A 27,075-nucleotide genomic window follows, 5' to 3' on the forward strand; every position below is an offset into this window, starting at 1 on the left:
ATGCGGGTGAAGGAGGAGAGTGCAAAAGTTGGCTTGAAACTCAACATCAAGAAAACTAAGATCATGGCATCCGGTCCTATCACTTCCTGGCAAATAGATGAGGAAGAAATGGATGTAGTGACAGATTTTATTTTCCTGGGCTCCAAGATCACCACAGATGGGGACTGCAGCCAAGAAATTAAAAGACACTTGCTCCTGGGGAGGAGAGCTATGGCAAATCTAGACAGCATACTAAAAAGCAGAGACATTACCCTGCTGACAAAAGTTCATATAGTCAAGGCTATGAGAACCATCTACAAGGCTATGGGTTTCCCAGTTGTAATGTATGGCTGTGAAAGTTGGATCACAAGGCAAACTGACTGCCAAAGAATTGAGGCCTTTGAATTGTGGTGCTGGAGAAGACTCCTGCAAGTCCCTTGGACTGCAAGGAGATCAACCCTGACTGCTCTTTAGAAGGCCAGATGCTGAAGATGAGACTCAAATACTCTGGCCATATAATGAGAAGGAAGGACTCACTGGAGAAGACCTGATGCTGGGATCAATTGAAGGAGAAGGGGATGGCAGATGTTGAGGTGGCTATATGGGGTCACTGGGGCAGTTGGTGTTGGCTCGGGTGGACTCTGGCAGATGGTTGTGGAAAGGAGAGCCTGGACGAATGGTGTCCATGGGGTCATGATGAGTAAGACATGATTGTGCGACTAAACAACAACAACAACATATGCAAAAACAGTTTAACACAACAATACAAACCCCAGATATCCATCTCAGTCATGTTTCAGGCCTAGTTTTCTTCCAGAAATTGCTTTAGTTGCCCTATATGCTGATCTGTGCTGGTAAAAAGATAGGGAAGGTTGACCTGTGATACTTGCGGATTTCTCAGCAGCTTTCAAAACCATCATCCATGGTATCTTAAGGGGGAATTTCTGAATTGGGAGGGGGGTACTGTGTTACATTCCTACTTAGAGGGCCATCTCCAGAAGGTGGTGCTTAGGGAATATTGTTCAATCCCAAGAACTCTCTAGCATGGAGTTCCTCAGGAGTCTGTTCTGCTCCTCATGCTTTTTAACATTTATATGAAACCATTAAGTGGGGTCATCTGGAGTTCTGGCATGCATTTCCCTCAGTATGCTGATGACATGTAGCTGTTTCTCTTTTTCATCATCAGCAGATGATGTGTTAACCAGTGTCTAGCTGCAACAGTGCACTGGATGAGAGCTAACAAACTGAACCTCAATCCCAACAAGATGAGATGCTGTTGATGAGTAGTCCCTTTGTCCACTTCAACCTGTTCTAGATTGGGTTGCAGTCTCCTTAAAGCAGCAGGTTCATAGTTGGGGGTTCTCCTTAATCCATCTTTGTCACTTGAGGCCTCTGTGGCACAGAGTGCCTTGTACCAGCTTCAGTGGGTGGCCCAGTTATGCCCTTGTGTGGACAGGGATAGGCTGGTTTTAATAATCTATACTCTGGTAATCACTAAATTTGATTAGTACAATGCACTGTACATGGGACTGCCTTTGAAGACAGTTCAGAAACTGCAGTTCATGCAAAATGTGGTAATTCCATTAATAACTGGTGCCCCTAGGTCTGAACACGGCCAGTTCTAGTCCACATGCATTGGCTGCCTGTATGCTTCCAGGCCCAATTCAAGGTGCTGGTGTTAACCTATAAAGCCTTACATGGTTTGGGACCACAATACTTGTTGGAACAGCTCTCCCAATTGCAGTTATTCAGATGCTATGCTCAACATCTGGGGCCTTCTCTGAGTGTCAACTCAGAGGAAGGCTTGGGAAGTTGCAACAAGGCCTTTGTGAAGAGCCCATGTATAGAACTTTTTCCACAAACCCTTCTTTGATTTGATTATATTTTTATTGCCTTGCCGTGTTTTCATGGATCGCTGTAAACTGTCCAGGGAGCTTCAACCATGGGGTGCTTTAGAAGTGAAATACATAATTTTTAAAATCCTGTCAAATGCCTTATATTGCAGGAAAGTCTTGGCATCAAACAGATGACACTGCTGATGTCAGGTGGATCTCACTGAAGAATGTGCTCTATTTTCAAAGAACAACTACCAGAAAAGTCTTCATCTTTGTTCAGAGTGTAGATTTGCAAGTTAATGACACAAATCAGTGTAGCAAAGCAACAAAAGGGGGAAGGGGATCCCTTGAAGATAAGAAGTCAAGACCTGGATGGAGAAAAGTATGGAGCCCTGGAATGTGTCATCCATTTCCTGCAACGTCCAAACCATTAGTTTCAGGACTTTCTGGATAGTCTTCTGAAAAGTAGCCTTCAAAAAATAGAACCCATTGTAAAGGAACTTGTTTGACTTTCATGCTGACGGTACCATTAAACCAACAAAAATAACAGTAAACTAAGACCCAAGTTACCTTGTTAAGTGATAGTACTTCTGCTTTGCATGCAAGAAATGCATAATTGTTGGTTCTTGTATTTAAGGTTCAGACTATTTCTATGTTTTCTAAAAGTAAAGAATTACTGAACTGAAATAATTCATACTAATCTAGATCCCAGACATAAATATATGAATGGCTGTTGAATTTGGTGTCTTGCCATGGTATTATTCTTTGCTTCTATGATTTCTTTTGAATGGTTTATTTAGCCTGTTCTTTAAATACTGTAGTAGCCTGTCAATCCAACTTGAAATCTGATGTAAACTCTTAAGAAAGAATGTTTTAATAACATCGAAGGAAAAATTACAAAGTATTCTAACTACTCTCCAATCCAACCTCCTCTGCACACAGTTGTATGCATGTCAGCTCCTTATATTTTTCTCAAACATGCTTTGACCCAGGTGACATCACCCCATTCACACTTATGCCTTGCCTCCTGAGCTTCTCAGATACTTTCAATATAGAGCTTGAGTAGTGTAGATTGGCTGCTGGTTAAATCAGTCTTTGAAATCATAGACAAACCTAAGCTGAAGCTAGGCTTGTAACAGAAGTGAGAATAGGTCTACAAAGAACAGAACAGAGTTGGTATTTTTACTTAATTTTTTGCCTTACCGTTAAACCGTCCCAAGACTTTGGTAAGGGATGGTCTACACAAGCTCTAAATAAATATATAAATATGAATTTTAAAAAATAGCATTCAGTAACTGGCATTCAATACTGGCAAATTATGCTGAAATGAGGTGTGATGAAAAGGGGGATAGTCTGTTTTATAATTTACATTTATTTATTTTACAGTCTTTTAATTGGGGTAAACTTAATGGACTGTACTCTAAAAAGACTGCATGTGTTGAAGAAATTTTAATTATGAACATACCCTTTTTGAAAAGGGACGGGATTCCTCAATACACATTATTTGCTTTGTTAACTTAGTTAACTCTGTATAAAATAAACATGTCCATTTTGTAAAACCTCAGTATAGAATTACAAGCACAGTTATCTCTGTTTTAAGGGATATGAGAAATCTGCTAACTGCTTTCTATTACTATGAAAGACAAGTTTTTGGCTACAGTGTTAGCTGATCAAGCTGTAGAACTACAGCCGAACTAGGCATTACGTGCACAATCTACAATATTTCAGTAATGTTTAGCTGAAGCAGACGTGTCATCTTAATACAGTGATGTCATGACATGTATCTGATTTAACTGGATGATACCAAGAAACATGGGGATTGGTGGCAGCCACTCATTTCAGCTCACATATGATGCCAAGATTGAATTTTGCCTGCAATCTCAGCTAAAAGTTCATTTTCTGGAGAGAACTGGAGAGCTGAAATTCAATGTCCACGAACAAACGTCATTTTAAAAAGGTTTGATTGTTTATTCTAGGGGTAAAAGCCATTTAAAAAAAGAATCTGCATCAATTACCTGTCGAAGCTACAGGTGCACTGAGGATGTGATAGCCATTTTGTCGCATAGGGTTAAAGCAATGGGATTCCCCTGATAGTATATCACTGTTGACAGATGACTCCATTGTTCTGTAACAGTCTTCATAGTGGAAACAGTTCGGTATAGAGTGAAAGCTGCCTTGATAACCTGAAAACAGATGTTCAGATATTTTCAGTGTTGGAAGAATGCAATTAGTTTGTTTTCTAGAATTGTTGGTCACAGTGGTTAGCTGTTAAGTATGAATATGCTGGACTGGACATTAGTGATGCTGTTGATTTTAATTTCTACTCTAGTTTACACACAATGGCTTGGATCCAAAATGCCCTTTTTCTTTGCATGATGGGACAAATGTCAGGAGATTCCCAGAGCTGCCGTTGCAGCTGAAGTGGCTGAGCTGGGTGGCAACTGTATCAAGAGAAGCACTAGTACAGTTCAGTGCATGTGCAGTGACTGGCTCTACTCTGCCAATGACACAGCTCTGTTCCAGCATGCCATTATGGGAAGCTTGAACCTCTGCACAAACTACATCAATGCTCAAAGCACACAGGAGTGACATAACTGGAAGCTTGAGTGACTGTATACTTTTCTTGGTAATATGGCACAGTACAGTGGTACCTCGGCTCACAAACGCCTTGGTTCACAACCAAATCGGGTTGCGAACAAAAATTTCATGAAAATTTTGACGTGGGTCATGAACTCTGCATTGGGTGGTGACCAAGATCGCAGCCATCTCCCCACCCGCCACCACGAGTGGGGAGATGGCAATGATCACAGTTAAGTTCGTGCAGGGAAGACGTGCGTGATCATGGGCGCACTCTTGCAGGAAAGATGGGTGCCATCTCAGCCATCTCCCCCCCCCCCCCAGCCAGCATGATCGTGGCCATCTCCCCCCCTCCAAGTGGGGAGATGGCCGAGATCGCGCCAGTCTCTCCCTCCCCCAGTACGCTCTGTTCACACCTGTCTCTCCCCCACTTTCCCAGTGCACCTGCCTCTTTCCCCCTCAGTGTGCTGGGATGACGGGCACGATCTCAGTCATACTGGGGGGGGGGGGGGAGAGATGGCCGTGATCTTTGTTGTTCTTTGTCACTTTGCTTCACATTTTTTTGATTAAAAAAAATGGTTACACAACGGATTAACCTTATTTATTGGAAAAGATCAGTTTACATTCCAATTCCAAAGAAGGGCAAAGCCAATGAATGTTCAAACTACCACACCATTGCACTCATTTCACATGCTAGCAAAGTTATGCTCAAAATCCTACAAGCTATGCTCCAGCAGTATGTGGACCAAGAACTACCAGAAGTACAGGCAGGGTTTCGAAGAGGGAGAGGCACTAGAGATGAAATTGCCAACATACGCTGGATCAAGGAGAAAGCTATGGACTTCCAGAAAAACAGCTACTTCTGCTTCATTGACTACGCTAAAGCCTTTGATTGTGTGGATCACAACAAATTGTGACAAGTTCTGAAAGAGATGGGAGTACCAGACCATCTTATCTGTCTCTTGAGAAACCTATATGTGGGTCAAGAAGCAACAGAAAGAACTGGACACGGAACCACTGACTGGTTCAAAATTGAGAAAGGAGTTTGGCAAGGATGTATACTGTCACCCTGCTTATTTAACTTATATGCAGAGCACATCATGAGAAAGGTGGGGCTAGATGAATCACAAGTTGGAATTAAGATCGCCAGGAGAAATATCAGCAACCTCAGATATGCAGATACTACTACTCTAATGGCAGAAAGTGAAGAGGAACTAAAGAGACTCTTGATGTGGGTGAAGGAGGAGAGCACAAAAGTTGGCTTGAAACTCAACATCAAGAAAACTAAGATCATGGCATCTGGTCCTATCACTTCCTGGCAAATAGATGGAGATGAAATGGAGGTAGTGACAGATTTTATTTTTCTGGGCTCCAAGATCACCGCAGACGGGGACTGCAGCCAAGAAATTAAAAGACGCTTGCTCCTTGGGAGGAAAGCTATGGCAAATCTAGACAGCATACTAAAAAGCAGAGATACCACCCTGCTAACAAAAGTGCATATAGTCAAGGCTATGGTTTTCCCAGTTGTAATGTATGGCTGTGAGAGTTGGATCATAAGGAAGGCTAAGTGCTGAAGAATTGAAGCCTTTGAATTGTGGTGCTGGAGAAGACTCCTGCGAGTCCCTTGGACAGCAAGGCGATCAAACCAGTCAGTCCTAGAGGAGATCAACCCTGACTGCTCTTTAGAAGGCTAGATAATGAAGATGAAACTCAAATACTTTGGCCACCTAATGAGAAGGAAGGACTTGCTGGAGAAGAGCCTAATGCTGGGAACAATTGACAGCAATAGAAGAAGGGGACAGCAGAGAATGAGGTGGCTAGATGGAGTCACTGAAACAGTCAGTGTGAGCTTAAGTGGACTCCGGGGGATGGTGGAGGACAGGAAAGCCTGGAGGAATGTTGTCCATGGGGTCATGATGGGTCGAGCACAACTTTGCGACTAACAACAACACACTGACCCTAATGGGGAAATTTAACTTGGCTCATAACCAATTTGGGTCACAACCAGAGTCCTGGAACAGATTAAGGTTGTGAGCCAAGGTACCACTGTACTGGCAATAGCCTTCCTTCACAGAACATAGAGACAAAGACCATGCCAGACTACGGGCCATGACTTGATTTTGAGTATCATAGGTACATATATGTACAGTTTAAGGGCTGTTATTTTTCTTAAGATAAATGCTGTCTTTTGTTGTTTGTTACAAAGTCATGTCCAGCCCAGTAGTCTTCCCATCTGATACCCTTCAGGTGGTTTGGACTGCAATCAGAGGCAAATGAAGTTACTCTAAGTACATAGAGTTTGCCAATGGGAAAAAAATAGTAGACACAGTCCCACTTGATTTATGGTGGGACAGGCTTCCCACATAGTGTGGCATCTTTTTTCCATAACATGGGCAACTTCTTTCTTTTGGATTAAACCAGTGGACACTGGGAGGAGACTCTGCCAAATGCAAAAGGACACTTTTCAGAGGGAGAAAAAAGACATATGAAAACACTTTGGAATGTAAGTAGAATTTTGTTCTTATTACTCTTACGGGAACATTGGTTGCAGGCTATGAGCAGCACTGTTTACTTGCATCCAATATGAATGATTTCAACATGCAGTTAAAGTCAATTATTCTTTTTGCTTATTTCAATCTTTATGGAAGTTCATCATGACCAATCTAAATTCATTTATTTACTCTGTCATTCAGATATAACTGAAACAAACTTTGTTTCTCTATGGCTCAATAGCCAAAGCACTCCAAGAAGTGTACAGCAATTGAGAAAAATATAAAAAAGTAAAATTATCATAAATTTCACTAAAAAATGTAAACCCCATTTTTACAGCTTTATCAAGTTAGGTTCATACAGCTGGGTCTCCTGAAACAGCTGACTGCCTTCACCAGCCCCAGTGTAATTTCAAGCTGTTAAATGCCTTGGCACAGGGGACAGTCTTGGCCTGGCACCAAAAGGATCATACATTTGCCACTAGCTGAGCCTCAGTGGGGTGATCAGACCAGTGGGTGCTACCTCAGAGAAGGCCTCCAGTACCACCAAAGGAGCCCCCCCTTGGAGTTGGTGATCAGCATAATGATGGCAACTCCAGATGATCCCAATGAGCAATATGTTAAATAGCATGTGGGGTAAAACCAGCCCTTGGGAAAACCAATATTGAAGAATCCATGGAGCTGAGCAGTATCTTTAAGCACCACCTTCTGAAGCCAATCATTCTAGTAGGAGCAGAACCACTGCTGTGCATTACCTGCCTTTCAACTCTGACAGCTACCACAGAAAGATATCAAGGTCAATGGTATTGAAAGCCACTAAGAGGTCCAGGAGCTATCGGCAGGGTAGCACTCCTTGTCTCTCTCGGCATAGGTCATCACATATGATGACTGAAGCTGTTCGCATGCTAAAACCCAGCCTGAATCCTGACTAAAACAGATACAGATTATAAGTCTCATCCAAAAGTGTCTGGAGCTGGCTGGCCATCACTCACAGACATTCACCATTGGCCTAGAAACTGGGTCCAGAAAGTGTTCTTGAGAAATAGTCTTTCACTTACTCTTTAAGGTGGCATGGTACAAGCAGGTTACTTACATGCAACTGATGTTCTTCGAGTGGCCATCTGTGCAGTCACACATATGGGTGCTGAGCCTGCGCAGTGCCTTTGGCAGGAAGATTGAAAGCTAATGGTTTTGGCGGGAAGCTCCGCTCCCCCTCCCCCCTACAGCTTATATAGTGCGAAGCGTCCGCCATTTTGTTCAGTCTTTGAAGACCAAACGTTCGCCCCCATGTGGAAAAAAGGAGTGTCTACTAAATGATATCGGTACCATAAAGAAAAAACTGTTTGGTATCGATGAAATATGTCCACTCACCGACAGAGAGTGGGGCCGGCAGGTGGGTTGTGTGACTGCACAGATGGCCACTCGAAGAACATCAGTTACAGGTAAGCAACCTGTTTTTCTTCATCGTGGCCTCTGTGCATCAGATATATGGGTAGATTAGCAAGCTTACCCTTATTGGAGGAGGGAAGGTGTCCTTAGCGAAGAATAGAGGAGAGAACAGCTCTGCCAAAGGAGCAGTCTTGCCTAGCACGAACGTCCAGCCAATAATGCTTAGCAAATGTACATGGAGTTGCCCAACTGGCAGCTCTGCAAACATCATCAATTGGGACTCCCGATGTGAAGGCAGAAGAAGCAGCGACAGCTCTAGTAGAATGACCCCTTGGGATTGTAGGTAAGTCAATCCTAGCCAGCTGATAGGATAGAGTAATTGTATAAACTATCCACTTGGAAAGTCTTTGAGGAGTAACTGGAAGACCCTGATTTTGCTCAGAGTATTTGACAAAGAGCTTGTTGGAACGTCGGATAGACCCAGTCCTTGATCTGTAAAAAGCCAGGCAGTGCCGAACATCAAGTGAATGTAAGGTTCTCTCTATCGGATTCGTCAGGGACGGAAAGAAGGCAGGTAAGACAATATCTTGTCCCATGTGAAAGGAGGTGGCCACCTTGGGAAGGAAGGATGAATCCATTTGCAAGACAACTTTCTCTCTGTGAAAATTTAGATATGGAGGATCTACCCGCAGAGCACAGAGCTCACTAGCTCTTCGAGCTGATGTTACTGCCACAAGGAACGCCGTTTTCCAAGATACAAGGCGTAAATCGATTGTCGCTAAGGGTTCAAAAGGAGCTTTTGTTAAGTGCTTGTAAGACCACGGAAAGACTCCAGGTAGGCATCACTGGTCTGACTGTTGGGCTGCATGTGGAAGAAATGAACGAGACTCGGCAAAGATAGAAAATCGTCGCCACTTAGCCACGTATGATTTGCGTGTTGACGGCTTCAATGCGGAATCAAGAATGTGCTGAATGTCCAGGTGAAAAGTTGTCAGATCCGACGGGACGTTCGTTGGATCCGAGGACGTGGGGAAGACAAATAGATTTGAAGCATGGAGCAATGCATTGGATCCAGAGACAGGATCCGAATCACATGTAGATGTTGTCGGTACCGGGGCAGTGTCAACTGCTATTGGATTTGCCAGGCTGTCAATTTCAGCGACATTAAATCTGGATGGCGAATTGTGCCTTCTCACTGGGTTATGAGATACAGAGTGAGTGGAAGATGGAGATATTATTCTTGAGAGATGTGAAGAAGCGTAGAAAATCAGGCTTGGCGAGGCCACTAAGGGGTTATCAGTAGTCCCGTGGCTCCATCGTGGATGATCTTCGATATCACTCTCATAATGAGGGGAATCGGAGGGAAAGTGTAAGGAATCCTTGTTCCAAGGAATCATGAAGGCATCCCCTAATGATCCGTGTCCGATTCCCGCTCTCAAGCAAAAAGTGTTGCACACCCTGTTCTGTCGGGTGGCGAATAAGTCTACATCTGGGAAACCCCAGCGATGGAAGAGGTGGTTGCATGTCTGGGCGTCTAGTTCCCATTCGTGAGACGTGGACATGTGTCTGCGCAGAAGATTGGCTTCCACATTGTCTGTACCGGCGAGATGTACTGCCATCGGAGTAATGTCTCTTGGGATGCACCATTCCCAGATCTGCATCGATAGTCTGGCCAGAGTTGGCAAATTTGTCCCTCCCTGCTTGTTCAGATAAAAAACCATAGCAACATTGTCCGAGGTTATCTGAACAACTCAGTGTCGAAGAACGTCTTCGAACGAATGCAGGGCCTTGAATACAGCCAGGAGCTCCAAGAAATTGATATGATTGCTGGATTCTTGGCGATTTCATACACCTTGGGTACGTAGATCGGAACACACCGCTCCCCACCCCAGCAGGGATGCATCGGTACCGAGGATCACTGAAGGGCATCGCGGGCGAAATGGAACCCCCATGGTTAGGTTGGCTGGAACCAACCACCAGAGCAGAGAGTGGAGAACAGAGGATGGGATCCGAATCAGCTTTGTCAGTAGATCTGTTTGTGGCCGGAACATTTTGTTGAACAAAAGCTGTAGAGGATGAAGGCGAAGTCTGGCGTGTAGGACCACGGCAACTGATGCAGCCATATGTCCCAAAAGTCTCTGGATGGACCGAGCAGGAACCGTCATGTCTCATCACATTTGATGGATATGCTGAGCAAGAGTCTATTGTCTGTCTCGAGGAAGGAAGGCTTTTGCTACTGTCGAATCCAGACGGGCTCCAATGAAAGTGATCGTCTGTACCGGGAGAAGTTTTCTCGGTATTAATACATAGTCCAAGATCCTCTGGCAGGGCACAGGTCATACGTATCGAGGCCAGAAGTCCCTCTCTGGATTGGAAGACTAACAACCAGTCATCAAGGTAAGGGTAAATTTGCACACCCTGGAGCTGTAGAAAGGCACAGACAGGAGCCATACATTTTGTAAATACTCTCGGAGCAGTAGCCAGTCCAAAAGGCAATATTGTGAATTCAAAAAGTTGGGATGCGACAGCAAAACGAAGGAAACGCCTATGACAAGGGTGAATAGAAATATGGAAATAAGCGTCCTTCAAGGCCAATGAGGTGAACCAATCCTCTTTCCTCAGCAGTGGTAGGATATTTTGAAGGGTGGTCATCCTGAATTTTGTTGTTGTAATAAACCGATTAACACTGTGTAAGTCCAAGATTGGACGCAGACCACCATCCTGTTTCGGGACAGTAAAATACCTCAAATAGAATCCGTGAATTCCGTCCATCTGAGTCAATTGATGGATCGCTCCTTTACGAAGAAGCTGTTGAACTTCATCGAGCAATACCAGCGAGCATGAGGTGAACTGGATCAGACTCGATGGAGGAATGATGTAGAATTCTATCTGATAGCCATGCTGAATGATGGACAATACCCACCGATCAGATGTGATGGACTCCCAAATGGGGAGTCGGCTTCTCAGCCGGTCCCCAGATGAAAGAGGAGTGGGTAAGGTAGGGAGGAGAGGAATGGTTTGCCTGTCGCATCAACGTTGCCCTCCTATCTCCGTCGAAATGACGGCCCTGTTGGTATCATTGTGGAGGCTGTTGACGGCAGCATTGCTGTTGCTGGTGTTGGGGCTGCTGTCTGGCTTGATATGGTTGTCTGTACGAGGGTCGGGTCCAAGACCACTTATGTCTGGTCTGAGGTTGGAGTTCCATCCACCAGGCCGTCATACAGGACTCGTGGATTTTCTTGAGTTTATTATCGGTTCATGAGTGGAAAAGCCCGGTCCCGTCAAAGGGCATTTCCTCTATTCTTCTCTTCGTCTCCAGAAAATTACAGTTGCGTAGCCACGCATGTCTCCGGAGGGAGATGGCACCGACCAAGGCCCTCGAGTCTGTGTCCACGTGGTCGAGCAGTGGACAACTGCTGGACCGTGACTTGCATGGCCTCCTTTATAAGAACTTTCGCCAGATCGGCCTGGTTATCTGGAAGGGCCGAGACGATATTGTGGAGGCGCTGCATAATGAAATACTGGTACCTCGCCAGTGTCGCCTCATAGTTGGAAATTCTATCTATCTACCTATCTATCTATTTAGAAGGCTTCTATGCCGCCCCATTTGCCGAAGCCTCAGGGCGGCTCACAATAATAAATAAATAAGCACAGTATAAAACAATATAATTTGAGTCAACCTGGCCCGGAAAATTAAATAATAATATTAACAATTAAAATAACGTGTGAATAAAAAGGTCTTCGCTTGGCGCTGAAAAACAAATAACGACGGTGCCAGGCAGACCTCTCTGGGGAGCGCATTCCATAGATTGGGCGCCACCGCAGAGAAAGCCCTCCGAGTACTTACCCTCCTAATATCCTTCACGGAGGGTTCCCGGAGAAGGGCCTCTCCCGCTGATCTTGGGGCAGGAGGGCATATATGGACGTAGGCACTCCTTTAGGTAACCAGGACCTAAGCTGTTCAGGGCTTTGTAGGTAATAACCAGCACCTTGAATTGGGCCCAGACTTCAATGGGGAGCCAGTGAAGCTGACGGAGGACTGGGGTTATATGAGAACAACGCCCAGTCCCCATCAGCAGCCTGGCAGCTCTATTTTGTACCAATTGAAGTATCCATAGTTTTTTCTCTCTTTTATCTTTCACTAGTTTACTTTCAAAGATTTATTGTTATCTTGCATTCTGTTTTAATTTGTAATTAAAATGTTGATTGGATGGTTATAAGAAGGTAAAATACATTTAATGGGCAACAGTAGGAGCAAATAGATGTACATTCCATGGATAGTGGAAAGATGGTAATGACAAAGTAAGTAAGATAAAGCTAGGAATGTTCAAGGAAAACTAGCTTTTCTGAAAGGAAAAGAATAATGGATGAAATGTTCTAGGAATTATGAAGCAAAAGTCAAGTTGGTGAGACCAGGCCAATACAAGCTAGGTCCAACAGTTTTGCAGCATTCTTCCAGAGATGACACCATGTTATCCTTTCTTTTTTGAAAGAAAAAGACTATCCAAATTGGCATAACATACTCTTGAATATATGCTTTCCCAGCATTACCAAAAGCAGTATTGGAAAGTAGTGAGTTTAATGGCTAAATGGTGGGAGGAGTGGTTTCTTAATCCATCCCCCCTTGACCATTTTACTATACAAAGATTCCACAGGGCAGTTTTTATTCCCACGATCTGCATCCCTGGAGGAAAGGTCGAGAATCCAGCAATGGAGTAAGTAAAAATATGCAACCCTTCCTAGTTCTGTATTGTTTGATAGCGAAAGGGGAAGTGGATCCATCCTTTGTTTCCTCTCATAAATATCTCAATTACAAGTTGACGCCTTTTGAAAGAGTCCAAGAATGCAGGGACAGTTAATGGTACCTGTACAACTAGGAAACGCAAGGCAAGTGATACAGCAAGGCAGAAAAGAGCCTCACTATCTGTGTGACCACCTCTACCCCAGGTGAGTTAGTTCCCTTTGGTAGTATACTTGTGGCAAACTAGTGCTTCAATTGCAACAGAAGTCAGAAAAATCACAACATAACTGTTACTGAAGACCAGCTACAGGGATAAGCAGGTAAAGCACAGAAGTACAACAGCTGGGTAGTTGCAGTCCCTGGATTCTGTATAATAATGGAAAGAACAAACAAAAATTGTGTTGCACCCGGTAGCTCTTTCCATTCATGGAAAGTTTCTAATCCAGTGGAGAAAGAGGTTCTCACAGATTCTCTTCCTATACTTTCCCAAACTGTTCTCTGGAGGGTTGGAACAGTATGAGAAGTTAGAGGAATGGGGGAATTCACAAAAATTCATTAGCAGAGACCTTCACTGGATTAACACAATGTTAATTTCAGAGAAAATGGATTAAAGTACATTCCTGATTTACAGGTTTGAAAAGTGGACTGAGGATCAAACAACACACAACCATAGTCATGACCTTAGAATCATAAAATAGTAGAGTTGGAAGGGACCATGAAGGCCAGCGGGTCCAACCCCCTGCTGTTGCAGGACACTATGTTACACCTTCCCACTCAGATGGCTGTCCAGGTTCTTTTAGAATGTCTCTTGTGTGGGAGCGCCCTCCACCTCCCTAGGCAGCTGGTTCCACTGTCGTATTGCTCTGACAGCGAGGAAGTTTTTCCTGATGTCCAGCCTGAATCTGGCTTGTCGCAACTTGAATTGATTATTCCGTGTCCTACACTCTGACATCAATAAGAAGACCTTCCTCTTTGACAGCCTTTGAGTTACTTATAGAGGGATATCATGTTCCCCCTCAGTTTTCTCTTCTCAAGGCTGAACATGCCCAGTTTCCTCAGTCTCTCCTCAGGGCAGTGTTTCCAAACCCTGGATAATTTTTGTTGCCCTCCTCTGGATCTTTTCTAATTTTCCTGTATCTTAAATCTTGGTGCCCAAAACTTTGCAGGACTTTTTCCCGTCACAAATCATCCACGTCAAAAGCAAGTAAGGGGTCTCTAACCCTTACTTTAATTCCTGTGCCTGCAATTTGCATTGGAAAAAACAGGTTGCATTTTATTGGAAACAATGCTATTTCAACTACTATTCCCTTGCCAGGTAAAGCTAGTATACTATAAATGTTATAATTCCACCCAGTTGCAGACAAAGTCACATACTTGGATTATACTGTGTGCTGGAGCAGAAACGCCACATTGTCACTTCTGCTAGTGCCCTACTTTGCATGTTGTTATTCTACTGATATTTCTCTGGACGATCGGTCAATGACTCCTGGCCATTCTTCATGTTACTTCATAATTGCACTGTTACTGTTTGCAGGGAGAAACGTTCATTTTGTTGTGGAGGTTTCCAGTCTCATTTTGTTTTTTAACATTTGTTCTTAACTTATTACAGATTTGTTGGTTCTATGTGCCAAAGTGTCTTTCAAGATGTAACAGAGAGTAACAGCAGGAGCTTAAAATGAGGTTCAAATCCCATAACGATCGTGCAATTAACAACCATATGTGGTTTAGTACAAAAATCTAAACATGGAACTTTTTAAAAGGTTTTCAACTCCAATGGGGTTAAAATCTGAACCATTCTGTGGAACTGTGTAAAATTTGTCTCCCTCCCCTGCTGCCTCTTTCTCCTTTAAAAAAAAAAGACTTTCATAAAGAAACATTTCTATTTCTGTAAAGAAATTCTGGCAGTTGCAGCTGAACCGACAACTCCCCCACCCCACCCCACCCCACCCCACCCCAGATTTCAGGCATTCCTTCAGTTTGTCAGATTTAAATCAAATCTGTGGCAGCTAATTTCCAATGAAGAATTTCCCAAACAACCTGTCGGCTTAAATGATCACTGTTAAATGTTTTATGTGGAATAAAATGTAGAAGTATAACAGTTAATAAAGGAATCGACTATGTTCCAAACATAACATTCAGTTACAATTTTGCTTTGAATGTGACACGGAAAAGCTGCAGTTAACCACATCACAAAGTATGTTAGTTGTCTCTATTTCCTTCAAGGCACAACTTAAAAATCTAAAGCACTTTTTTAAACGAATGATGTAATGAGGAAATTATTGGAATATGTCTATTAAACGCCAATTCATGCATGCCATGCTACTTAAATGTATGAGCACAAATAAGTCAAAATCGTCAAATTACACAAAATCTCTGTGAAAAGACATCATACAAGATATAAATAGCTGTGCTATTTCATTTGGTTGCCAAATTCCTTCAATGTATAACAATTTCCATCTGATCTTATTTTAGCTGAAGTCAAAATTCTGCTGGGTTTTTCTTTTTATCCATTGTCTATGCAACTCAACTTGTTCTCATCCACAACTTGTCCAAAGAAAATTTTCTTGAGAATTTATAGTACCCAGACCAGGTAGAAGTATAAATATACCTTTTACCTTTACAATGACTGATTTTTCATTTGGAATATAATTATAATTATTATTTATATTTTCATAGTTACAGTTTTATTAATAAACTGAGTGCATGCTACTCCCTTGATAAACACTGATCTAAAAACAGTTTTATGTGCAGATATTATTTTAACTTGATTTATTTATTCTTAAATGTTTATACCACACCCAATAGTCCCACACAGGACTCCTTGGGCAATTTTTTATCATCATCATCATAATCACCTTACACTTTCTATACCACCTGTAGGCAAACTCTCTGGGCAGTTCACAACAATTTAAGTCACTCATCTAGATTCCAACCAGGCTTGACCCTGCTTAGCTTCCAAGATTGGGCAGTATCAGGCACTTAAAGATATATTAATCAAATCCTATACATATATACTTAGAGGTAAGTTGCACTGAATTCAATGAGACTTACATCCAGTGCTTTTTTTGTTTAAAAAGAAAAGTGCTGGAACTCACCTCGCCACTGGCAGTAAGCACACACCCCAATCCCAAGTCATCCCGAGCAGCTATCTCTCACTATCAGATAGCAGACACAATAGCAGCCTGCAGGCACTATGTTAATGATGTTTGCTGTTGATCTACGCCAAAAACACTTCGTAAAATCCATTGAAAAAAAGGTGCCGTGACGTTGTTCCGGCACGTTCTATGACAAAAAAAAGCCCTGCTTGTACCTAAATAAGTGTGTAAACGGATGACAACATCTTCCCAGCATGAAATTCATATTTTCGTGCTGGCTGATCTTGAAAACAATTGCCCTTTAATATATATAGAACAATTAGAAATCAACACTTCCCTCCAGTAGAATATATGGTTTTCTTTCAGAATAAACTCGGTTCATTTAAACAGTTCAACATTAGTTCTATGTATTTGTTTCTGTTGTACTCACGAGCATCTAAACTTTCCCTTGTGGTTTCACAGTTACGTAGCTTATCAATGTAATATGGTTGTACATCATTATTGTTCATCGTATATTTCCCATAATGCTCCAACAGAGTTCATCTTTATGAATTGAACGATCTGTTTGGATTCTGTTCATTAGCTTTTGCATGGAGACTATGTGTTGCAACAAGCTCTGTTTTATGTTCCTACTTTGCTCATGGTAATATTGGATTATTTAAGCAAGATTTTAGTGGCTGTAAGTGTACTGCTGTCTGTCTTAGGCTTCCACAATAGGTGAGCTATAAGGCAGACTTGATCAGTGTACAGCAGGAGCCTTCAAATTAAGAAAACAAAGACGGGAAACTTCCTCAGGTGGCTTTATGACAAAGTAAATGCAAAGTAATCAAATGGTACTTTTGCCCCTCCAGTGGGAAAGGCAGTTCAATTGGGGAAAGTATAATGCAGGGTCAGAACAGCTGCAAAGGATGGTAAGCCTTCATATTTAAAACAAAACTCCTCATCTAACTTTATTCTACTTTAGCCAAAGAAAATCAGTTTGTTCCAAAAGGTCTTATACTGCTTATGGAAATTTTCTGTTACCATTTTGACAGGACAAAAATGGGATTCTCCCATAAGAACACATATAAACCAAATAATTACAACCATCCATCACGATGGGTTGGATGCGACTTTGCAACTAACAACAACAACTACTTCTAGCAAGTGGTTAACTATGAACACAATGCAGCATGGGTTACCATGTTCTTTTTTTCACAATTTCACAGATTTGTTTTTACCATACATTCTACCAACCTTAGCCTATGTTGTTTATCTTTCCCTATTAAATTGAAAATTTTCACTTAAAGCAGTTAACGACGTCTCTTCGGCACTTTACAGTACTTTACGACTTCTCTTTCTGACTAAGGTCAATTGCTGCTAAATGAAAACGTAACTGAGCCAGAGAATACAGGGACCTGCTGTAATGTAGTTTCTTATCTGTTGGACAGGTTGTGGAAACTCACTCTCTTCCTTCAACTATACAGAAGCATCAGATTACCAGAACTCACAGCTTATCAATTTAGCCATTTGCCTTGTAGAAAGAACTGACATGTTTATTAACAAAATAACTCAGCCTATGCCAAAATGACCCAAATGGTTTCAGTTTTGTTCTCACATATGACAGACATCTCTGTTTTCCATTTACTTTTGGAACACCTGGGAAAATTAGCAAGTTTTCTGAGGGGCCACGTAGTCCCTTAGCAAGTACAGGGTTTGGCTATTTGGCTCTGTGACAGCTTTGCCTAGGCAGCACTGATGCAAACACATCAAAAAGCCAACGCTCTGAAAGGTTTCCCAGCCAATGAAGTCTGAGCTCAGATGGCCTACATTTAGGTATCTACGGGACTGTTGGCAGCCCTGCCTGCAGCCTAGGGAATGTGCTTACAACTGAAATATAAATAGAAACTGACTCATTCGAATTGGGGATTTCCCCTCAGTATTGCCTTTTTGTGCTAGCTCAGGAACTACCCACACCCTTTCCCAAAGCCTCACAACTGCAGGCTGTGGCATCAACACTAGGTAACAGCCTTCTTGACATCAAATATTTTACACTGAATAGGTCTTCAAAAAATAAGAGCTCTCTCTTACATTGAAATTCATGGAAATTTGACACCCCTAAACATAATGCACCATACACATGTCCATATCTGCATTTCTGCTGCTACTGCATTTGGATGTGTCAAAATCTACTTTGTGCATTTCATTTACTTTTGTAGTATCTAGTCAAAAGTGGTTACTTCTACCAGTCATAACATGGTAACCCATTTACTGCCAACTGAAAGCTACTGCGTTTGTCACTTTTTATACCATTCATTTTTCATAGTGTCAAAGATGAAGTATTTCTGATACAAGAGAAATGTGGTACATTTGCTATATTACCACCTTAGTGCAAATAAGCACTGCAAACAAACAAATGATCTTAGTGCAGAACTTAGAAACATAGAACATAGAAACAGAGCGAGTCAGAAGGGGTCTCCCGGGCCATCTAGTCTGACCTCCAGCACCAGCCGGCTCCGCTCACGACATGCCCACCATGTGGATGTCCAGCCTTTCCTTGAACACTCGCACTGATGGGGCCTCAATGACCTCTCGTGGAAGCCCATTCCACACCCTCGGGGTCCTGACTGTCAGGAAGTGCTTCCTGGCATCCAGATAGAACCTTGGCTCCCTGAGCTTTGCTCTGTTGGAGCGTGTCCTGCCTTCCTCTTCAGGGGAGAACAGGTCTCATTTCAACTTAAATGAAAGTATCAGCAGACTCCCTAGATATAACTAAACACTGCATGAAGCTGCTGCCAAAAATAACAGCCTCTTATTCCTTTCCCTTCTTGTCCATAATGGGTAGTGGAACTTTCCCTGTGTCCTAACATCACAACACATATTACTGTCTGGCAGAGCAGGAAATGCATGGCATAATCTCTGAAGGACACATAGCAAGTTATACTCCACTTTCTTGGCCCTCACCATGGATCTGCTTATGTGTTTGCATTTCTGTATGCATGGTGCACCATTATATAGATACATAAACATGCAGTATAGAGTTACCTTGTGGTCCATGCTGTGTAGATGGATTTTGAAACTGCGTGTATGGTTTATTTGCTGAGAAGTGCTGTCCATTTGGAGACTGGCTATGTGACGACGGTGAGCTGTGTTTCTGAAGTAGGGAGGGAGCAACTGCCGTTTTCAATGGACTGACAAGAGAAGAATGAATATTTGGAACAACACTAGAGTAAGAAAAAAGTGAAAAATGATCAGTGTGATTCCACTTCATTATGAATGAATAAAACACACCAACGAGAATAGCTATTGGTTTTTGTTTGTTTCAGAGTGAATTTTACGTACGTTCTGTAAGTACTATAGTTTCAAAGTACAAATCCTTTTACAAAGCCTGATATCAACAAAATAGTTAAGCAGAATTATACATTTAAACATGAAGTCAAGCTACCTGAATTAAGCTGCCTAGCAAAGAGATATGAATAGTAAGGGCTTTTGTGGGATATATTTTCCATGGAATACAAGTACTTTTACTTTCAGGCTGCACTGAACATATTATGGGGCAGAAATGCCTTGGCTATTTGTTTTTCTGTTGTCAGAATTTCTGCATTCAAAGCAACTGGTTGAACAGCTGCTTGTATTTCAAAGCACTGGAGGCTACCAGCCTCCTCTACCACTACAGGAAGAAGCACTTACAAAATTATATTTGAACTATTCACAAACCACATCACGATTCACTGGAGGATCTCAGTCTCTGCTGCTGGGGACTGCTTTTATAAGGGGTGAATTCATATCACAGGTAAGAGCATGTTTGTGGCTATGTTTCTCAGCCAATAACTTGCCTATTTAGTACAATTGTGACTCCCCCACCCCTTGCCTTTGACCAGAGATTTCCTTGCCTTATCACGTCTACTCATTCCCTCAGTTTTGACAGCAGTTTACCGCAAGAGAAAGGCTCTCAGGAAATGCAAGCTTAACATCTGCATGGGCACACGAGACTAGCTGTGCTATTATTTGGAACCTCGCCACAGAGCATAATTCACCAAGAACTGGCAATACCAGTGAAAGGAATGGAAATTAGAAACATGATCTGTCTTCTGCCATTATCATTTCCCATTCCTTTCTCCATTTCAGTGGTTAGGGTTGTAAATAAACATTTGCTATAACAGAAAAAACTCATTTCACACTATGTCAAAATAGTAATTCAGCTTTATATATAAAATAAACTGTAAATTGTTTCTCTTGATTATGTTATCTGTTGAACCAGAAATGTTGTTTGTGAAACACTTTCCCTAGGGAACAATGGTTACAATCCATTTTTTTAAAGAAGGCATACAATTTTTTTTCTCTTGCTGACTGGTCTGATCTATGGTTAAAGGAGTTTTTAGGCATTATCATCTTTTTAAAAATGAGGAATCACAAAGGCCCTACGTCTGCATGGGTAGAACTCTGCAAAGTGCCACTCTGGAGCCACTGGGCTGTATTATATTTTGCTTGAGCCCATCTCTCTAGAAACCCTCCTGATAACTTTAGAATATTTTGTAGATTGTAGTTTGAATTGCTTTATTTATTGCATTTTGGTTTTTTGCTATTTTGAAGTCTGTTTTTCACGCTCCACAACCCCGTGAGTCTTCTTTAATGTATTCCTGACACCACAGCACAGCATGCGTAATTGGTAACTACTTGAAGGGAATATAAAACTGAAAGGCAGAACAACCCACTTTTCTTTTACTTATTCTTGGGGGTAAAAGACAACCACAACAGAGACATGGATGTTTCCAATATGAACAGTGTCTCACTTTGTTGTTGTTTTGGAAGGAAAGCTTTGACGGTCAGAATCCTCAGTTAGACAATGGATCCCAATATTCCTTCCATCCATCTCAGCGGGAGGAAGATCAGATCCAGAGTTAGGTCCATCTGTACTTTATCTCAGATAAATTCCTACACATTTTGTGATGTGGTGCTTGCCTGTACTTCAAACCATTTATCAAGTGCTGTCAAATAGCATAAAATAGATGCTGGCTTCAAGAGTGATGACTCAATGCTAACACAAAGAAAGCCAATCATACTGAAAAAGGCTGGTTCATACTGCGTATTACAGTATAAAGTAGTAGATTCACCTCACATATGAGTGGTCAAATATGACAGTATAAACTGTGGACCACGGCAAAAGGGGAAGCATACAGTATCCCACTTTTAATCTTACAAATAGGAACAGAAGTACTGCATATCACATACTGCAGCCGGGGAAGGGGATTGTCCAGCTCTAGGTCCCAATCTGCCATCCCCCATTTTCCACCAGCTACCAGTTGTGCGATGATTTCCCAACCTTTGTGCAGGTTTTCCCCTTCTGAAATGCCACTCCTAAGGTTCAGTTACTGAGAGTAAAGGCACAAAGCTGCAATGTGTAGGCATCCTTTGTTGGCAGTTTTGGCTGCACCACATTTATCTTGGGTTCTAGTCCTTTACCTTTCACCCATCCACCACTGTAATCCCCACCCACCCAGATCTTATCTAAAATTGATTTCAGCCCTCCAGGAAGAAAGAGAATTTCCACTTTTGAGTTAAGTAAACTACTCACAGACATGACTAAATGAGTAAGAAGGCAGTCAAATTATATCGTCAACTAAAATGTCCCTAACGTATACATTAATATACAAGCTGGAGTAAATGACAGCCTACTCTATCAGATACAGGGTGGGCAAAAAGAGGCTGTATTAATGTGTGAAAACATAGAGAATGTTTACAGTTAGCAGTAATACTTAAGATTTTAGGTTGTCAAAGCGAAATTTCAGAATTCTGACATTCAACACAAATATATACTTTTGATGAATAGCCAAATAGCATCAGTAAAGGGAAACTTTAAAGTCTGTTTTATATGATTATTCATCTTAATATAGCTATTAATTGGATGCATTTTGCAAACACAATGTTCAAAGAAATACATTTAATTTCAAGATAGGAGGTAATCAAGTTTTTTTCTTTGACTTGGGAAACTCCAAAATGACATTCGTCTAGAGTTCAAAATGCGTTGGAAAAGCTGTGGGGTGTAGTGTATTGTTGTCATGTTAGTGTTCAATCTGGTGTGGGTAAACCACAACAGAACTGCTTGACTAAATGTAGTCAGTGCCAAGTTGCTGCTTCAGAAATCTCATTAAGAAACTTACAGTACAATTTTGTAAACCAGCTTTAAATGAAAACAACCCAAATGGGTGACATTTAATTAAGAAGTTACACTGATCAGATTGTCTAAGCAAGAGGAGGAGGAGGAGGAGGAGGAGGAAAATTCCCTTGCTCCTTGTATGCCCTCTAACTCTGCCCCTAAGGCACAGGTGACTGCAAGGGGTAAGACAGACAGAAAGCCCCTTCCCATGAGAGGACCTCCTCACTAATAGTAAACTATGGAGACATTTTTAAAAATGTTTCATTTATAAAAGCCACAGTATAATCACTCAAATTATGAAAAACTCCAAATCTGCTACAGGATCAAGCAATCAAAGTGAAGTGAAAAGGGAGGAAAAGTCAGGAAAATGAAAAGGTTAAACACTGATTTTCATCTCTTTCCATAATATTAAAAATGATGTGCAAAGCTCTACTAATCTGGTTTCTGGATGATTCCCAGTTTCTTGCCACGTGTTTCTTTTCTGGGTCCTGCCTTAAGGGAATTTCTGTCAACGCAAGCTCAGGAAACAGTTATACCATTCACTTTTTAAGGGGAAAAACCTCTATCTGAAGTTTGGTGAACTTTGCTACTAATCAGTCCCAGGTGCTTTTGCCTCATTTTAGAGAATATGTCTGATTCCTTCAACAGTACGACATTAAATCAGCCGCTGTACTTGAGTCTTCCAGAGCACTCACTCTTCTGTTTTGTTATTGAAGTTTATTGTAAACTATAAGCAAACACGCTATTGGATTCTTGCACACTCAGACAGTAAAGGAACTTAGGCTCTGTTGTGTGACTAAACGCAAACCCAACAGCATGTATCAATAGCTGACTGACTCCTAAAGAAGGTCAAGGTCTAGCTGACTTCCAAACAAGGTCAGAGTGACCTACTTTTGTTTCCTTCTCCCAGAACAATAAACAACAAGATGTGATTCCCAAGTAGTTCATCACAGACATGCAGGCTATCTGAATTTGCAATGAAACAAATGTGTCGCACAGAGGCCCTATCTAGATAACAGAAAGTAGTTATGAAAACCAAAATGACAGCCGGAGTGGAATGGTGATTATACTGCTGGATGGGACTTGAAAGAGATCTGGATTCTTGTGCCCACCCAGCCATGAACCTCGCTGTGTGACTTTGGGCCAGTAACTGACTTGTAGCCCAACACTGCAGGGTTAGGGTGAAAATAAAATGGAGAAGAGGCACATCATGTAAGCTCCCTTGGGTTCCTTGGAGATAAAAAGGTAAGGTATAAATATAGTAACCACAAAGATAATAAAAGGTATGGTGATTCCATCTTTTAAAAAGCAGGCCAAACATTGAAAGACTGACACTCAGGATGCACAAAATAATTTAAACTAAAAACATCACCATATGCCTTGCATTTAGCCAGCAGGATTCTGTACTTGTCAGCTTTTTATATTTTACAAGTGCCCATTCTACTATCTAGAAGATAGTCCTCTCATAAATAACACCTATTTCCTAACTGTTCAATTCCATGTCCAGTTATGGAACCCAGCTAATCCTTCCTAAAGTTCCTTACTTTAAATCCATCCCTACAGCTGTGCCACTAAACTAGGAAGTACTGTGCACATGGGTCTTACTAATTTTCCTTGCTCATGTAAGACTTGGCTCTCCAAGAATGAGGTCAAATACTAGTTCTGTTGAAACTGACAGACTTCAATTCAACAGGGTTGAGTTGTCAACCTTTCATTTTGTCCGCTATCTCACATCTACCTTGAACTTATGCATACAATTCCATTTTACATAGAATTGCTCCCTGATTTTCTGTTATTTGATTTGCTTTGAAATCGGAATGGCGAACACATTGAAATGCCGCAGTCAGTATGGACCAAATATATTTAATATTTAAGACAATTCTAAAGCAATGTTGCAGATTTTAAACTGGTATACATTTGTGCTTTTTGGAAAACCACTACTGCATACTCATAAAACCATTGCTTACAAAATTTGTTACAAAACTTTTACATAAGCTTTTTTTAAAGGGAAAAAAACTCGAAGGTCCTTTCTTTTTTTAAAAGCAAAATGCTTTTTTTAAAAACAAGAAAAACCAGGTTAATATTGTGCATTATATGCCTCCGAATTTTCAGTAGCAAGCTGGAACACATGCAAGATTTCAAAATTCCAAATGTAACCTATCTTGGTTATAATAAGGTAAACACCTTATTATAACCAAGATAAAACAAGTGTATATGTCTCCTTTGCTTGAGCCATCTAATGATATTTGCTTTGTGGATAGCTTTTTAAGACACATCTTAAATGTGATGTGCTACTCCAGACTTGGGTATCCCAGATGATATACTGAGTAAGGGTTGGGCAGATAGAGTTTCTCACTTAAAGGTGGCTTTCTAATCTCTTTCCAGCTCTATTATTCTATGAAGAATGAACAGTTCTATAAAAAACAGTTCTGTTCACCTAGTCAAAATGAACCAAGTTCAGCCCAACAGTGTAGAAACTTTGAAGTGCATGTCTTACAAATTATATGTGCTAATATACACACCCCACACATATAGCGGTGATTATTTTTTCCTAGTGCAGACAAGTCTTAAGACACAGTGTTGTTTTTCCATCTTTAGACTGCTGCAAATCAAATTTTACTATCTTCACAACTGGTGAAATTAAACAGAGCTTGTCGCTATTTATGGTGAGTGTTGTAAGGAATGCTAAAATAACACTTCACTACCTGAAACTGAAAAACTGAACTGCACCCCCCAGATCACAAGCTCCACTTTATTTATGTCAAAATATTTCTAAACCAAAACTACTTGTCTAATTAATATTAATACTAATTGGTATAACATTGCTTGATCCAGCATTCTGTACATTTCACACACTTTTTTACTGAGGAGAAAAAAATATTATACACCTCATATATAGCCAGGGTAAATATATTTGGTAATGAAGTCAGATTTTGTTAGAACATTTTCAAGTAAATTAAATAATTTTTGTCAAACTATTTAAATGTCTTAGTAAACCATTTGGGAAAACTGAGCGCTGAACTTGTTATTGACTTTGGCAAAGAATGGTATAACAAGGGGTTTTTTTGTATTTTGTTTTTAAAAAGGGCTTTAAATCAAAATCTTAGCCTTTCTGTCAAAAGTGAGTAGACTTCTTGTGCTCTACTTGTTGTAGCTTTTGGCTTCTCTCACATTTGATGACTCAATCATTACAGTTTTTGATAGCAGTCATTTCTGTCTGTCCCAAAGACTTAAATCCAGGAATCCAACCTTGTCATCACATTGGTTCACAGTATAGAATTCTGCAAAAATACTGGAGGCTGAGATAGGTGATGAATGAGGCAAAATACTACCTGTTTGCCGGAAACACAAAGCTGCTTGTATATGGAAGGATAACTATGCCTTTCATTTCATTAGGGTAATATAGCTTTTATAGGTGTTGTTGTTGTTGTTAGTTGCGAAGTCGTGTCCGACCCATCGCAACCCGCAACCCCATGGACAACATTCCTCCAGGCCTTCCTGTCCTCCACCATTCCCCGGAGTCCACTTACAGGTATACTACTGATAAAGGTGCAATATTTTAATAGCCAGTTTGTGCAAACCTATCAATGTGTGCCCCAGATAGCAATGACTTAAATGACTAGATGTAAGATTACTATAAGCTTCCAGAAAGGCTGAGATAAACTGCAATGGTTTTATTCCAGCATATAACTGACCCACGTTGATCCCTTTCACTACCACAAAATGTTCAGACAAGATTTTGAGCAGCTGAGGGCAGCAATGGGTGTTGTCAACAACCAAGTGAAGCTACAAAACCTGCTTACTCCCTGCCCCTCATCAATCTGAAGTTAAGCCAGTTCAGCTGTCTCTGAAAGAATTTTAAAAATCGTAAAATGATACCCACTGCTCTCATCATGTTCTTATTGATTCTGCCGAACTAATTGGCTACTCAGGTCTGGAACATTTTTGACTTCCTAACCTCAGTTCCTTCTGCTGTGCTGTCAGGGCTTAGGGCAGGACAGTGCCTCCAAGGCTGAAAATACTCTGTTGTTGGGAAGTGCACCTACAGATATGTAATTCTGCTGTGAAACCACATCATTAAACCAAAGGTCATTGAAATAATTTACACTGCATTTACTAATACAGTAGACAACAAGTTCTCTGCAGTATAATGCTACTGGGAATGCACCACCATCCACAAAATTGTTGTATTTTCAAATAAGATTACTGAATTCTCATTCTTAGGGTTGTATCCAATGTTACTCCTATGCAGAGTATTACCACTAAAATAAATAAATATGACTTGAAATAAATATGACTAATTTAAGTCTCATTCATTTCAATAAGGCTTCTCTAAGTGGCCTAACACTGAATACAATGTTTTCAGATGGCTACATCCTAGGTAGAACCCAGTCATTGTTCTAGCCATGCATCTGGCTAATAAAGATACCAGTCTCCAATCTCACATTGACTTCAGTGAGACTTGCTTCTAGACAGGAGAGGGGCATGAATATGGCTCCTGACAGTTCTTGATTTACCTAAGACACAATCACATGCATATTTAGGTGTTTGTTTGTTTTGGCTAAGTGTCATATTGCAGCCTTAAGCCATCCTAAGAGGGTTAGTTTAACTCAGAGTTCTGCACTGAGCAGGGGGTTGGACCTGATGGCCTTCCGGCCCCTTCCAACTCTACTGTTGAATGATTCTAAGCACCCAGACACTAGAAGGTATGCTTTTCTGTGGCATGTTTCTTCTTCAACAACAACAACACCCCCCTTTTAAATTTGGTTGTGTTAAGTCAGTAACAACTAATCTGTTTCTAGCAACTAAAGCTTGCAGAGGAACATCTAATACC

The 27,075-nt window shown here is 41.3% G+C and overlaps 1 protein-coding gene across 1 annotated transcript in view; it reads right to left on the reverse strand.

Moving 5' to 3' along the window:
- Window positions 1–27,075, reverse strand: part of GLIS1 (GLIS family zinc finger 1) — a 255,035-nt gene that overhangs the window by 4,657 nt on the left and 223,303 nt on the right. The window contains exons 8-9 of the mRNA XM_044430459.1: window positions 19,130–19,308; window positions 3,830–3,997 (exon numbers count right to left, since the gene is read on the reverse strand). Of these exons, the coding sequence (XP_044286394.1) occupies window positions 3,830–3,997; window positions 19,130–19,308 (347 nt within the window). The remainder of the gene's footprint in view (window positions 1–3,829; window positions 3,998–19,129; window positions 19,309–27,075) is intronic.

Source organism: Varanus komodoensis, unplaced genomic scaffold (assembly GCF_004798865.1).
Source record: "Varanus komodoensis strain SLA01 unplaced genomic scaffold, ASM479886v1 scaffold20_1, whole genome shotgun sequence".
NCBI lineage: Eukaryota > Metazoa > Chordata > Lepidosauria > Squamata > Varanidae > Varanus > Varanus komodoensis.